General features: G+C 57.4%; 1 protein-coding gene across 3 annotated transcripts; it reads right to left on the bottom strand.

The window, feature by feature from the left end:
• Positions 1-92: 92 nt before the first annotated feature.
• TRIM17 (tripartite motif containing 17) lies at positions 93-6,879 on the bottom strand. 3 transcript variants are annotated; one of them, XM_032335068.1, is made up of 8 exons: positions 6,765-6,879; positions 4,548-4,981; positions 3,809-3,904; positions 3,194-3,424; positions 1,578-1,600; positions 1,386-1,486; positions 554-1,101; positions 93-484 (listed from the first exon to the last, which is right to left on the bottom strand). In XM_032335068.1, exons 2-7 carry the CDS (start codon positions 4,974-4,976, stop codon positions 554-556), a joined length of 1,428 nt encoding a protein of 475 aa, XP_032190959.1. In that variant the 5' UTR covers positions 4,977-4,981; positions 6,765-6,879; the 3' UTR covers positions 93-484. The 3 variants fall into 3 exon arrangements, with proteins under 3 accessions (XP_032190959.1, XP_032190957.1, XP_032190958.1); XM_032335066.1 differs by having other exon boundaries at positions 4,548-4,978; positions 6,765-6,841; XM_032335067.1 differs by lacking the exon at positions 3,809-3,904 and having other exon boundaries at positions 6,765-6,847.
• Between the last annotated feature and the right edge of the window lie 8,156 nt (positions 6,880-15,035).

Here is a 15,035-nt window from a genome sequence, read left to right as displayed (position 1 = left end):
CTCCCACCCGTGACGCCTACTCAACTGCGCCCCGGCTTGTGCGACGTAAGGGCTGGAGAGCTCTGAGGTTTTTAGGGATTCGGTTTGCAGTTTCGTTTTCTCATCACCGCCTCCTCCCCTCCCCCCTTTGCTGCAAGGTGCAAACACCGAGTGTTTGGAAGACAAAGCAGGTGGACCCTGGAGGCCGTGGCTCTCTGTGTATAACCCAAAGCACAGCGGGGCCAGTCCTCTGGCTCCATTCCCAGGTGGGCATACGTATCCCAGAGCTAGTGCATCACAGGCGCCTGGGGCTGGATGTCCTTCCTTGGAATCGGTCCACTAGGGAGCTCCGCGGCTGTCCAAGTTTTCTTCATGAAATGCGTGCGAATATAGCCTCTATCATTAACTGCTTTAATCCGGATTATGTTTCATTTTAGTGAAAGTGCCTTGCACGGCTGGGGGCTCACCAAGGTGCCAGCAGACAGAAAGAAACCTGGCAGGTGGCCTGCGCTGAGCTGCGGGGTCCCACCTTCCCAGGAAACACGGGCTGCCCACATTGCCCCAGCCTCTGCCCCTAGCCCTTCACCCACAGGGTCACTGTAGAGATGACCATCTGGCCTGATTTGGGGGCCCCGAGGCAGAAGAAGGGCTGCAGGGGGCCGGAGAATTCACGCTGGGCGTAGGTGTGCAGGTGGGAGCCATCCCTCAGGTTGTAGAAGGACACCTCTCCTGCCTCGAAGTCCAGGAAGACCCCCACGTGGCTGGGGGGCTCGGCCAGCGTGACCGGGGTTGGGGCGGCCATGACGGGCAGGTACTTCTTCCCCTTGCACAGCTGCACCACCCAGAACCCATTCTCAGGGGACTTGGGGACCTTGTCCTTGCGGCTCACGTTGTCCCTGCACACGCCCAGTGCCCAGAGTGCATCGCCCGTGAGGTTCATGCCCACCTCCCAGTAGTGCCTGCCAGAAGAGAAGGTCTGCTGGCCCACCGCGCAGGGGTAGGCCAGGAATCGGTCCTTGCTGGGGGGCACGCCTCCCAGGGGCGGCGTCAGGTAGCGCCTCTGCCGGCTCTCATACAGCAGGAGGTAGGGGTATGCGGTGGTGGGGTCCGGCACCACATCCTCTGCAGACAGGCCCGGGCCATGAGGAGAGGGCGCCCGTCATCCCTGCTGTCCCCCACCGGCCCTAGGCCTCCCCCAGGAGACTGGGTCCCTGTCCCTATCGGTGGTGCTATGGCGAAGCAGCCAGGGGTCCGTGTGGGCATCTCCACCTGGGTTAGCACAGGGACACAACAGAAAGCACGCCCTGGAGCAGCAGGTTGGACAACTGTCGCCCCCATTGCGGGCTCCCTCGGAGTGACCAGGGGTGGGGCGGGGAGTTGTCCAGGGCCCCTGGGCCCCTGCTTACCTTGAAAACTCTTGAGCACCTCTATCTGCCCAGGGACCCTGCAGACGGTCCTCAGCACGGTCGGGGTGGCCTCCGGGTACTGGACACTCAGGCTGTTCTTCCTCCGGTGGACACAGGTCTCACTGTCCCTGCTGGCCCCATGCGGAGCCCTCCCTGTGCCCATCACTGCCTCCCCCGCAGGTGGACGCCTACCTGCTCAGGAGCTCCTTCATGTCCTACAAAGCAGGAAGGGGGTAGGGAAGAGGGAGACGGGCAGGACCTCGTTAGGGTTGGGGGCGTCATGTCTGCATTTCTGGTCTGCAGAGCTGGAAGGATTTCAGGGTGCTTTCCCAAGACCCTGTACCCCTTTGTGGGCCATCCCCCTGTCGTGGCTGCACACAGGAAGCCACCACCTCTGGCCACCAGGCCTCCTGCTCTTCCCCCTTGGAAGCTGTTGGCTCATGAGGGATGGCGGTGGGGGGACGTGACGCCCAGCCATCAAATGGGGCCTTTGGTACTTTAGCCTGGCCTTGAGTGAGTCAGATGTCCGTGTACTCTCCTGCAGACCAGCTGCATTTTTTAAAAAAGATTTTTAAAATTTATTTGACAGACAGGGATCACAAGTAGGCAGAGAGGCAGGTAGAGAGAGAGAGAGGGAAGCAGGCTCCCTGCTGAGCAGAGAGCCTGATGCGGGGCTCCATCCCAGGACCCTGAGATCATGACCTGAGCCGAAGGCACTGGCTCAACCCACTGAGCTACCCAGGCACCCCCAGCTTCTTTTTAATAGTAGACAAAGCGCTCCCCAACATTTGGGCAATTGTCTAGTCTGTCATCCGCAGGAGGCGGTTTCCTGGGCACAAAGCCCATGGGAGGTCAGGACAACAGGCAAATGTGGGAATTGACTCAGACAAACAGGATGCCCAGCACCCGGCAGGCGGCCTCTGCCTCTGGTGTCTAAACATGCCCGTGCATGCATGTGTGTATGTGTGTGCCTGCATGCAATCGTGGGGAATCCTGTCTGCTGCCAGGGATTCCATCGCTCCCCGTGCTTGATACCTGTCCTACTTGTGGGGCACCACAGCCCCCTGTGGTCAGGCCCTCGTTGGGCCGCCTGGGCCTGCCTTTGCTCCTGTCCTGCCTGCAGTTGCATGACTCCCTCCTGCCTGCAAAGTCATGGGCGCCTATCTGGGCCAGCGTGTCTATGCCCCACCTCACCACACTGACCACAGCTGCCCCAGGCCACCTCCTCGCAGGCCTGGAGCCTGGGCACAGTGTCTTCCTAATGCATATGCCTCAGCCCCAAGCCCCAGGGCCTCAGAAGGCGGCTGTACTTGGAGATGAGGTCTTTACAGAGGTGGTTATGGTGACTAGGGTGGGCCCTGATCCCGCAGGATGGGTGCCGCTGCAGGAAGAGGAGATGTGGACCCAGAAACACACAGAGAACACAGTTTCCATAGTGTAGTGGTTATAATGTTCCTCTCACCCACAGAGAACAGCTGTCTGTGACGGGGAGGAGAGAAGCCTGCAGAGGAGCCGGCCGCTGCCCACCCCAGGAATGCAGACTCCCAGCCTCCAGGCCCCCAAGAGAACACGTCTGCCTGTGGTCTTTGTCACTCAGCCTTGGCTGACCTTGTCAGAGCCTTTCCTTCAGTGGTGGGGGTGGAGGTACAAGGACAGCACCCTTGGGCCTGAGCCCCTCCCCCGTGCCCAGGTGACCAGGGCTGCTGAGCTCTTTCACCTCACCCTCCAGGTGAGCAGGGGTGCTGAGATCTTTCCCTTTCCCTGCCAGGCCTGCCTGCCAGGCCAACAGGGGTGCGGTCGACCCTCACCTGCAGCATCTGCAGGGGTGTGTGCTGGTTCCTGTCCTCCAGCTGCAGCAGCAGCCTCTCCAGGGTGTGGCTCTGCCTCTCCAGGGTGGTTGAGCTCTCCTGCAGCTTGGCCACCACCTCCTCCTCCTCCTCCTTCAGGGCCTGGAGGACACGCTGCTCCTCCTCCACAAGAAGGAGGCCCATCTTTTGAAACTCCACCAGGATGCGCTGTCTCTGCTCCCTAACCTTCACCTGCAGGGGGTTGGGGGGCAGACCTGAGGGCCTGCTGCCCGCGATGTCCTCTCCCTTCCTGGCCGGCTGCACCTACCAGCTTGGATGCTGGCCTCCTCCTGGCCCTGGGCCCTGATGACCCACAGAAAAGTCCTCCTGAGAGGGGTGGGAGCATTCGTGGGGTCACCTGGGGGTTCCCCACCACCTGTCTGCCCTCATTCCTGTATCTGTGACACCGCCAGCCTGTGCTGACCTCAGGTTCTCCATCCTGATTCTGGTGGGACTCTGAGCTTGGGGTATGTATCGAGGGCTCATGCAGGCCCTGCGGGGGCTCGGGGTCCACAGGCCAGGCTCTCCCACCCCACAGGGCTGCTGTGAGCACCCACCCTGGCCCCCAGCACCTGCCTGCCACTCAGCCAAGGCCTGTTTCTCCCTGGCCTGCAGCTTCCCCGTCTTCATCAACTCCTCGCGGAGGTGCCCCATGTCCGCCTCCAGCTTCAACTGTTGGACACACAGGCCGCAGGATTGGGGTCCAAGGCCCTCACTCCTGGGCATCTGGGTGATGCCTCCAGAGGCTCACCCCCCAGGAATAGCATGAGGGGGGCTGTGGGTGGACACATGCCTCCCAAAACATGCCTCTTTGTCAAGAGGGTTGTTTGGGCTGGAGCCAGCTGAGGATTATTAGCCTCAGAAAGACACCTTCCCAGGCCTGCCCTCTCCTGACTACGGATCCAGACTGCTGAGCAGTGAGAGGTGCCACAACCCCCCTATCCTGGGAAGTTTCACGGTTGAACAGGAAGAAGGACCATGGGGGGTGATAAGGTCACCAGCATGGAGCCCCCCACACTGGGATTCGTGCCCTCACACCTCCTGCCCAGTGCCCAGGGAGGACACAGGGCAGAGCCAGCCGCTGGGAACCGATGCTGCTGGAGCCCTGACTGGAGGGACCCGGGCAGGGCCTCCATCAGCCAGGACTTCCCAACAGCTGTGACCCAGCCCACTGCGTTGTCGCGGGAGCATGTGGACACTTTGGTCACATGGTCCCACACTTGGGCTGTCCCTTATGGTAGCTGTTCTCCTGCCAGCCTCCTGACGCATGCACTTGGCCTCCGTGTGCACCCCCCTCCCCCTAGCCTGGACGCACCCTGTACTCCTGCACAGCCTCCTCTATGGGGACAACCCTGTGGGGCCGGTGCACCCGGGACTCCCTGCAGACGACACAGATGGGGCTCTGGTCGTCCTCACAGAAGAGCTTCAGCAGCTCCTGGTGCGCCCTGCACAGGTCCCGCCTCTGGAAAGCCGGGTGCTGCCGTGCCATCTCGGCCACCTTGGTCAGCAGGCGGTTGGGCCGCAGGTTCCTTTGAGGGGACAGCTCGCGGCACTCGGGGCAGGGGAAGGAGCCCCGCCGCTTCTTGCCCCCTTTCCTGCTCTTAGCCTTCTCCCAGGTTAGCTGGATGCACTCCCGGCAGAAGTTGTGGCCGCAGGCCGTCATCACGGGGTCCGTGAAGTAATCGAGGCAGATGGAGCACGTGGCCTCCTCCTGCAGCTTTCTGGCAAGTTCCAGGGCATCCATGTCTCCTGGGAAGGAGCAGGAGATCCCTCATACCCTCTGGCAGAGAGCCCTGCCTTTGGCCGGGCACCCACAGTAGGGAAAATCATGCTAAGTTGGTTCAGTGTGCCCCCCCAATAGGAGGTTCCTCAGCCCCCCACGGACCTGTCTAGAGCAAGAATCCTGTTAGGCCCATCTGGCAAGAATCCCCCTCCCCATGCCACCTCTTAGTGACTTTCCATCACTGACCTCCCCACCCCCTGCTCTGTGGCCATAAATCCCCACTTGTCCGTCCTATGTTGAGATGAGCCTGTTCTCCACTGGGATCTCTTTTTCCCTATTGCAAGAACCGTGAAAAAACCTCGTTTGTAGAAACAACACCGGTTTTTCTACTGTTCTAACTACAGACCGACTCTGGTCTTCCTTGACAAGGTGTGGTGCAGAAAAGTCAGTCATGTGTGCGTGCATGCACAGAACAGAGATGCTAACACAGGTCCAGACACACACACAGTATACACACATGCAAACACACACACAGTATACATGCATGCACACACAAAGACCGTATACACACATGCACGCACACAGTATACACACATGCATATATGCAGCATACACATGCAAGCACACACGGTATGCACACATGCATGCAGACAGTTACACACATGCGCAGAGCACGTACAGTGCACACACAGTATACATATGTGCATGCATACATGTATCTGCACATGCATACGGAGCAACCATACGTGTACCACACATGCATGCACACATGTATCCACAATGCATACACACAGTATCCACACATGCACGCACACAGCACCACACATGCACATGTGTACACACATGTATCCACACATGCATGCACACAGTATACACACATGCATACACACGTATCCACACATGCATATGGAGTATCCACACACACCGTATACACACATGCACGTATATAGTATCCACATATACATGCATGCATGTATCCACGCATGCATACAGATCATCCACACATGTATCCACATATGCACACACGTTTCCACACATACATGCGCACATGTACCCAAACATGCACCCACACATGTACACACAGTATCCACACATGCACTCAATGTACTCACATATGCACGCACACAGTATCCATGATACACAAATGCACACACACGTATATACATGCACGCACACAGTATGCACACATGTACACACACAGTATCCACACACGCACAGTATCCACACACGGGGCTCATACACCTGTGCACACACTCTGGGGTACCAGTACCCCGACCGCATGCCTCAGAGGCCCAAAGCCCCTACGCAGATCAGAGGCGGCTGCTGGAACTGTGCTAGAGGCTGGACGTGCACATTGCTCTTGGGCTGCACGCACTACCCCAGCTCCTGGCTCTGCAGTCCTCTGAAGTGATGGACGCTGGCAGCCTCACATCGTCTACGGGCCCTGAGGGGTTCCCTTTATTGGAGCTAACCTCTGCAGAGGGCTAGGGCTCAGTCTCCCCCTTAGCTCTCGGCCACCGGAGGCGCACTGCCGCCCCCAAGAGAAGCAGGGGTAAGCGCGGCAGTCAGGGGGGCTGGGGTTCCGCTCAGGATAGGGAGGGGAGCCGCCCAAGGATCCCAGACCTGTGAAGACCGACAGCTCCCCTGCCCCCCCGCGTCCGGGAATGCTCTTCCGTAAATGCCGGGGTAACCCGTCCACCGTCTGGTTCCCGTTGGTAACCATCTTCAAAGCGGGGTCTGCTACTCGGGCAACGGCGCCCACTGTGTGACCGCCGCTGGCCCCGGGGGTCTTGAGGGACTGGTACTCACGGGGGAGAGGGCGGCCGGCCGCACTTCGAAGGGCGTAGGCGGCCAAGGGCTCAAACAGCTCCCCGGAAAGCCTGAGCGCTGAAGACTTTCTGGGCGGGGGTGGGGGAGCGCAGGGGGCCGGCAGGGCCTGGAGCTTTGTGGCGTCAGCAGGGGCGGGGGCGGCCGCAGGGGCGGGGCGGGGGGGTGGGGAGGCTAGCTACGGGGTGTGGGTTGTCAGCAGCCTGGTTGGGGGAGGGTCGCGGAAGCCTCTTGACAGGCGAGGGCGAGCTCAGAGTTGGCCAGGGTCGGGGAAGGAGGTCTCTGGGTGGAGATGAGGGGGTCGCCCCATTTCGGGAGGTGAAGGGGTCTCTGGGGGTGATGAAGGGGGTCTCCCCGTTGGGGCAGGTGAAAGGGTTTGGAGGGTATGAAGGGGGATCGCACCATTGGGGGTGGTGAAGGGATCTCTGGTAGGGGGGAGTTGATGCGGGGAGGTGGCCCCGTTGAGGGAGGTGAGGGGTTCCTCCGCCAGGCCCACAGCGGCCCCACCTCTCTGGTGCACAGGTTAGTGGTCCTGCCGTGGAGAGGGGAGGGGGTGGCAACCAGATCTTGGGTTAGGTAGGCAAGGAGGGGTGGAGGGGCTGCGGCAGGATTGACCCGTTGGGGTCTTGCCAGCGTGGGAGGTGGTTGGCGGGCTGCTGCCCCCAACCCTGACCTCGCCCTGGCTGGTGGCTGCTTGTCCCCAAGTCCTGGGCCCTGGGGGAGAGGACAGATGAGGAAACAGCCTGGGCCTGCACAGGAGGGCGGGAAAGCAGTTGGGTGGTGTAGACTCACGCTGGTATAGATGCACACGGGTGTAGACACACTCGAGGACAATCTGGCAGCTCAGCCAGGGTCTGCACCTGAGCGGTGCAGGGGGACGGCAGGGTGGACCACATGCTGATTCTAATCTCCCCTCTGGAATACTGTCCCCTCTACTGTCCTTTCCACCAGCGAGGGGATTCTCGGCGGAGGGTTCCTTTCCATTTAGGAAACGGAGTCACAGAACGCTTAAAACTTTAAAATAATTTCAAGAAAACACACAAGAGAGCAATGGATCCCATGTACTAACCCTTTTAGGGTGTTTGCTGGATCTGTCCTGCTGTTTTGTCTTGGGGGGAGAATGTTTGTGTGACTTGAGCCAACCCCAGGCCCCGCTGCCTCATACCCACCTGCTGCTTTCTGCCGGGGAGGGAATATTGGGATCCTGCCTGTTAACACCCAGAAAAGACCTCATGTGTCCTGCGTGCATTGGGGAGCCTGCCAAGGAACTCTCCAGCTTGTTAAATGGTTGACGGCTTCTGGGAACAGAAGGTGCACACCTGACTCAGTAAGGGAGAGGGAGGGGAGAAGTGACTCCATGGGTCCAAAAGCAGGTCCCTTTAGGAAAGGCAAATGGGTGTGGAGGAGAAGGGGAGGCAAGAAAGCCTGTGACCCTGTTTGTCTATACGGCTGTGAGCGGCTTTCCCATCTCCTTCAGGAGGAAAGCCGCTCCCAGAGGGCTCTACGCAACCTCATGTCCCAGAACTTGCTGCTTCTGGTCCAGCAAGGGAAGCTCTCAGGAGGCTTTCTTTTGCACCCGTTGAACCTTCAGTGTCTTTATCTTAAAATAAGGTGGGAATTCTGGGGCCGGGAATAGCCCCCTCACTTCCCACGCATCTTCCCACGCCTCATCCCCCACATCTTCTCCACGCACCCTCCAATTGAGGGTCTTAATTTTATTGTTCACCCCATTCCTTTCCTGCTAGCCCCTCTCTAGCAGATGATAGCCCCAGCACCTGCACTTGCAGTTCCTGCAAACCCAGTTTCTGTATTTCTTGCTGACATCATTGTTTTTATCTGCAGTTACCACAGAACCTGCTGTATCTGTCAGGATTTTGTGGCCAAAACATGCAGTCCGGCCCCCCAGATACAGCAGATAGCTATAGCAAGGGTCATCTCTCACACTTTCTATGTGCACCATGAGCCTTGCAGGAGAAGGGCAAATCTTTCCTTCTACCCTCTTAGGTTCTTCACCTGAGGTCTGTGAATTAGCAGCCAGATGAACAGGTGAGAAGGCATACAAATTTTATCTAATGTTTTCAATTGTACATGTATGGGGACTTCACAAAAAGAACTGAAAACACAAATTGGCCTCTGCACCATTTTCACAAAGGGTGATAAGCTGTGGAGAAATACCTAGACAGAGGGAAGGGGGTTTGTGTTTCTGGGGTAAGTTGTGGGACGGTGACTGGGATGCATTCAGGAGGAGCTGCAGATAGACTAGGGCTGTTCACGCAAACTCCTCTCAGTCCCATCTCTGGTGATAAGAGTCACCGTCCTCTCTCTGGCTCAGGAGAGGGGCAACTCTGCAAACAGAAATTTTCTGTACACATGGGAATTTCCACCTTGCTTTTTGAGAGAACAACTGGGAGGGCAGAGGTCCTCCTATGCGTGCTGTTTCTCAGTAGCCTTCAGCTCAAAATCCTCAGTCTGCCACATGGTGGACTGTGGGGTCGCACGTCCCGATCCCCGTCGGCCTCTTGGTGGGGACCTCATGCAGAAGACCGGTTCTCGGCCTCTGGCACGGGATGGGCATTGCCGGCACTCAGAGCCAGTTATGCCAGAACCTGCTGGAAGGTTGCTCCTGCGGCATAAGGAGGGCTCAGCTAATCCAAGCCATTGGGACTGAGCCACAGGCTCTGTGGGGATGGCGGACAGCATCTGTCTGGGGCGCTCCTACCTTAGGAGGTGGTGGCAGTCTTTATGGCAGTGCCTCTGCTCCTCCCCATGTCTCTGTCCAGCAGCTGAGACCACAGGGACTGTCCTGACTTGGGGGTCTGCTGTTATCCTTTTCTAGGTGGCCCTCTCCAATTTTTTTTTTCAAAGATTTTATTTGATGGAGAGAGACACAGCGAGAGAGGGGACACAAGCAGGGAGAGTAGGAGAGGGAGAAGCAGGCTTCCAGCTGAGCAGAGCCCCATGTGGGGCTCAATTCCAGGACCCTGGGCTCATGACTTGAGCTGAAAGCAGACACCTAACCGGCTGAGGCCCCCCGTGCCCCTGGGTGACCCTCTTCACTGCAGAGAACTGCCCCTCCACCCAGTCTGCACCCTTTGCCCCCAGAGGAACAGTGGGTGTGGGTCAGGGCTCTTTCCCAGTTCTAGTCTCCACCTGCATTTCTTCCTGGGGACGGGGCCAAGAACCCTCAGAGGGAGCTCTCAGTGGAGTCCATCGCACAAGGAGGGCAGGCTGTCAGCTGGAAAAGCCTGGAATGAGTTCCTAGCTTCCCGGACCAGCTTCATGCGGCAATAAATGCCATGACCCACAGCCCCCAAGTCTCCTGCCTTTCATTCTTCCAGCTGAGGAAACAAAGTTTCCTTTGTCCCTATTGGGGTCCACTATCAAAGGAGCGAGACTGATACAAAGTGAAGGTCAAGCAAAGCTTTATTTCGCACCAGTATCGAGAATCAAACTGACCGGTCGGAGCCGTCTCTTACAGAGAGAGCAATGACCCCCAGCCTCACAGACTAGCTTTTATAGAGTAAAGGCCATGTGGTTGAGCCTGGCCACATACAAGTGGCCAATGAGATTGTAACACACAGAGAAAGTTGCATAGTCATGTTAGGTCACACACAGGCGGCCAATTGAATTACAATTCACCCTATAGTAGCTGTTTGAACTAGCCTATTACTCTGGTCAGAATTGGTCCCAAGTTTGGCATCCAAAAGCCAGGATTTACATTCTTTGGTGCTTAGGGAGATAGTACTGATTGGATGTCTCCACCTGGCCTGACTCATCCTTGCATTCTGGGCTCTGTTATCAGGAACTGGTCCACCATATTTTACTGGTTTCGCAGACTTGCTTTTAAGTAAGTTCCTCTTGGGGGGTTGGCAGGGTCAGTTTAAGTTTTACTGCACCAACAACAAAATGGCTGTTTAACCGAGATGGAGTTGCTCTGGCTAAGTAGGCCCCTACAGTCCTCACATCTAGAAACTTGCCTCCAAGTGCCAGTTGGAGAAAGAACTAATTCTAATGCTGATGTGAAGTGTAAGGACAGCATATCAGTCAGGTCAGACTAGGTAACAAAGACCACAGCCGGGTCCTGAGGTCTGGACTCTGAGCATGGGGGTCTCTTGGTCCTGGGGTCCTGGATGCTGAGCCCCAGGGTCTCCCAGTCCTAGGGCCTGGATACTGAGCCTAGGGATCTCCTGGTCCTAGGGGCCTGGATGCTGAGCCCCGAGCATTTCCTGGGGGCCTGGAGACTGAGCTCCAGCCGTGGCCCTTTCCTCCTGAGGCTCCACTCCCCTCCCGGCATGCAGACGGGCTTGCTATGAGTGATATGCTTCTGTGTATTTCCCTTACTTTCAGTTCTCGGCTTTGCTTCTGATACTTCTGATCCCCAAATGCATGTGGGGGAGGGGCGCTTCCTTCCCCTAGGCAAGTCTGTGGTAGCAGCTGGGGGTCCCGAGTGTGACTCAGCTCTGACCCTGTCGATGTGGACAGAGCATCAGATCCCACAGGGTCACAGTTCAGGCCCATACACCACCGCACTGTAGACCCCAATTGCAAGTGCGCTCCGGCCCCCACGACAGGCCCTAGGTCCCCAGGGTGGGTTCCTTTCATGTGCTGAGCAGCTCACAGAGCTCAGGGAAGCCTGTCACTTGCTTGATGACCAGCTTCCTACAAAGACATGAAAGGCTATGAATCAGCAGCTGGATAAAGACACAGTGGGATCTGGGATGGTCCAGCCTGCAGGGCCTTTGTCCCCACAGAGCCAGGGGAACTCCCCCTATGTGTGCATGCATTCTTGCTGAGCCCAATCTGTCATCTTCAGGGGCTTTCCAAACTCCCCTTACCTGCACACACTCCAGGGTGGGGGCAGGGTTTATTGTAAATAATGAACATCACCTTTATCAGCCTCATCACCTAGAAACTTCCAAAGGTTTGAGACCCAATGTTTATTTCTTATGACCAGCCACCATATTACACTTGTCTTCTCCCCACATCCTCACATGACCGTCTCTCTGTGCATGTCTGCGTCCTAACCTCCTTTTCTTACAAGGACGTCGGTCCTATGGAATTAGGAATTACTGTCGTGGCCTCATTTCCTCCTGCGACCACTACAAAGGCCCTGTCTCCAAATACGGTCTCATTCTGAGATGCTGGGAGTTGGGGCGCAGCACCAGACTGTTGTCGGTTTTGGGGCAGACACCATTTGGCCCACCTCAGAGGGTGGACACACTGAGCATCCGTCCCCTTCATTGGACTGTTTGATGTGACTTTTGGAAAATCCCCTGGGCCAGGTGCTGACATTCTGATGTCTAGGGGCTCTCATGGTGCAACTCAGGCCAGGTACATAAACCTGGGCCCCAGACTAGGGGAAGAAGCCAGCATCTCCTGTGAAGACTGCGGCATGGGCTCTGTGGGATGTCTGGAGATGATAGGCAGTTATCAGGCCTCGTCTGTTGGTTGAAACCTCCAGCCCTGGGAACACTCAGGTGCAATCTGGAACTGGCACCTGGATTCAGAGGGCAGGGAGAGACCCCCGTGATGGCTTGGCAGATGGCGTGGTGGTAAGCCAAGGGAACGGACAACCAGGCTTGAGGCAACCAGAGCCCTAGATCCCCACCCCTGTCCGCCCAACCTGCAAGCTTGTAACGAGGCCGTAACTGGGCTCGGTCATGTACCCCATGCAGGTGTTCTCAACAGCTCCTCACCATCTCCAGGATCTGTCCTTGGAGGAGCCCCGGGTGCAGGAAAAGCAGACGGGACCCACGGAACCCAGGGTGGGGGTGAGAAGCCTTTGAGTGCAGGGTCCAGCTCTCAGGTCAGTGGGTGGTCACATCTTTTTTTTTTTTTTTTTTTTTTCCCATAGATGTATTTATTTGACAGAGCGAGAGATCACAAGTAGTCAGAGAGGCAGGCAGAGAGAGAGGAAGGGAAGCGGGTTCCCTGCTAAGCAGAGCCTGATGCGTGGCTCAATCCCAGGACCCTGAGATCATGACCGGAGCCGAAAGCAGAGGCTTAACCTACTGGGCCACCCAGGCACCCCAGTGGTCACGTCTCCTTGATGTCATTCCCCAACACTGTCCCTTGAGAAGGAAGAAGGCTAGGAGGAGGGTCGCCTGACTCCTGACTCCCCAGTTGGGAAGCCCTAGTCACAGTGCAGCCCCAGTTCCTTATATCCCACATCCTCCAAAGGACCTCCTCGAATGCACCTGCTGCACCCTCCCCTCCATGACAGCCTGTTGGGGGGCTCTGAGCCAGGACTCGTCCCCCCCGGGGATTGCTGGAGTCCCCTTGGCCCATTCTGTCCTTTCGGTGCGGCATGCTACGTTTTTTGGAATGCCGATGACATTTCAGGCACGGAGGATCCCTCCTGTAGCCCTGCTCCCCCCAGACTGCATCTTCCAGCCCATGAGTGTAATTAGAAACACAGACAGAGGATTTGCTTTGTTGAACAGTAACTGCACACATCGGGATCTAGTGTGCAGAAGGCTGGGGACTAAGAAGGGGCATCCCTGGTCCGCGAGATTCTTCTGAACCACCGCGCACCCCTTCCCGCACCCTCCTGATGGTCACCAGCATCCTGGACTGGAGCCTGGCTTGGCCCGTGCATTCGGCCATGTATGTGTTCACCTGTCATGGGCGTCTATCTGAGCAGCTGCTCTGAGCCCCAGCCGGCGATCAGGTGCTGGCTTGCCTGCCTTCAGTCCTCTCCTAGACATTCCGCACTCGGCTGTCCCCACGTGCACATGCACATGAGGCCTGAAGGCGTGGACTTGGGGCGAACAGGTACAGACTGCATGTTTAGTATGCCCACATGCTTGGGACGGGCAGACAGAAGCACAGATCATAGCTGTCATGGTTTTACATGTTTACAAAGCTAATCAAATCTTCCCTGGGGCCTCGAGGTTGGTGCTCACGACAGACACCTGAAAGCTGGGACTTAAAAAAAGGACATCCATGACCCCTCGCTGTACTTCCGATGGCAGCACTCCCTTTTCTGTCCTGCGGTGTTTGCTGCGGGATCCTGGCTACACCACACTGGAGGGCACTCCCAGCATTTCCGGCCATGGGGCTGCCCCCTTTCAGCGCTGTTCCTGTGGTTTCGCCGTGCACCGCCAAGTTGGGAGGGTGCTGGAAGGTTCTCTAGAGAGCAAGGCTGAGCCCCCTCAGTCCCCCCCTTTCGAGGATGCTGGGCTGATGTGTCCCCCCTGGCAGGGGTTCTGCCCAGATCTCTGGAGGGCGTCTGTGAGCAGAGGATTCTCATGAGGCCCCAGCGGGGACACAGCCATCTGTTTCGACACCTGTCGGAAAGGCTTCCATGACCATCTGTTTCCGGGACCCTGAGCGACTTTGGTTACTTTCTTCCTTGGTCCTCAGTTCTTTGCTTCTCCTACCTCCTGTCTCGGGCCCTTGGACGGGTCATGCAATGGACACAAAGAACAGAGGACCTGGATCTGCCCCTCCCTGGCATGGTCTGCTAAGGGAAGTTTCACCACCGCCGAGCCCATCCTGCCAGGCATAGCCATCTGCACGGTTTCCCCAAATGCAGCCAGTTAGCCAACTTCTTTCACCTCCAAGGCCATTGAGCAGGAAGTGGGGAAGGACACAGAAATCTCGCTCTCTGCACTGGGCAAAGCTTTCCTGAGGACTTCAGGAGGTGTGGAAAAGGTACAACGGCCAGACATGGACTGACTGAACCGGAGCCCAGTGCTGAGGGGTAGCACTGATCTTCAGGCCAGAGCATGGGCTGTCCCTGAAACACGGCTCATGGTGGGACACATGTCCATCCAGGCCCTCCACTTCACTGGGAGTACCTTGCAAGGACAGACCCATGGACTTCAGGTCACCGTACCCACCAGTTGGGTCTTACCAGCTTAATGCTTTGAGACCATGCCTGCAAAAGTTCTCCGTCCGTAACCTCCCAGCCACGCTGAGGTGGTCAGTCCCACTCCCACCCTGTGGTCATGTCCAGCCCACCACCCCGGTTGTGGGGTTTCCCCCACCATCCCAGTTGTAGGATTTCCCAACCACCCCGGTTGTAGGCCTTCCCCATCACCCCAGTTCCAGGGTTTCCTGGAAGCCCTAGCTTTCTCCCCACCATCCCAGTTATAAGGTTCCTCCTCACCACCCCAGCTGCAGGTTTTCCCTACTCCCCATTGCAGGGATCGCCCCCCCTACCCCCATTGAAAGGCTTCCCAGTATCCCGGTCATCGGGGCCCCCCCATTATAGCCCTAAGGATTACCCCCCCACACACACACACACAC

The sequence above is a fragment of the Mustela erminea genome, chromosome 3 (genome assembly GCF_009829155.1).
Source record: "Mustela erminea isolate mMusErm1 chromosome 3, mMusErm1.Pri, whole genome shotgun sequence".
In the NCBI taxonomy this organism is placed as follows: Eukaryota; Metazoa; Chordata; class Mammalia; order Carnivora; family Mustelidae; genus Mustela; species Mustela erminea.
Note: the sequence above shows the minus strand (reverse complement) of the source record. Positions and strands in the feature narration are given on the sequence as shown.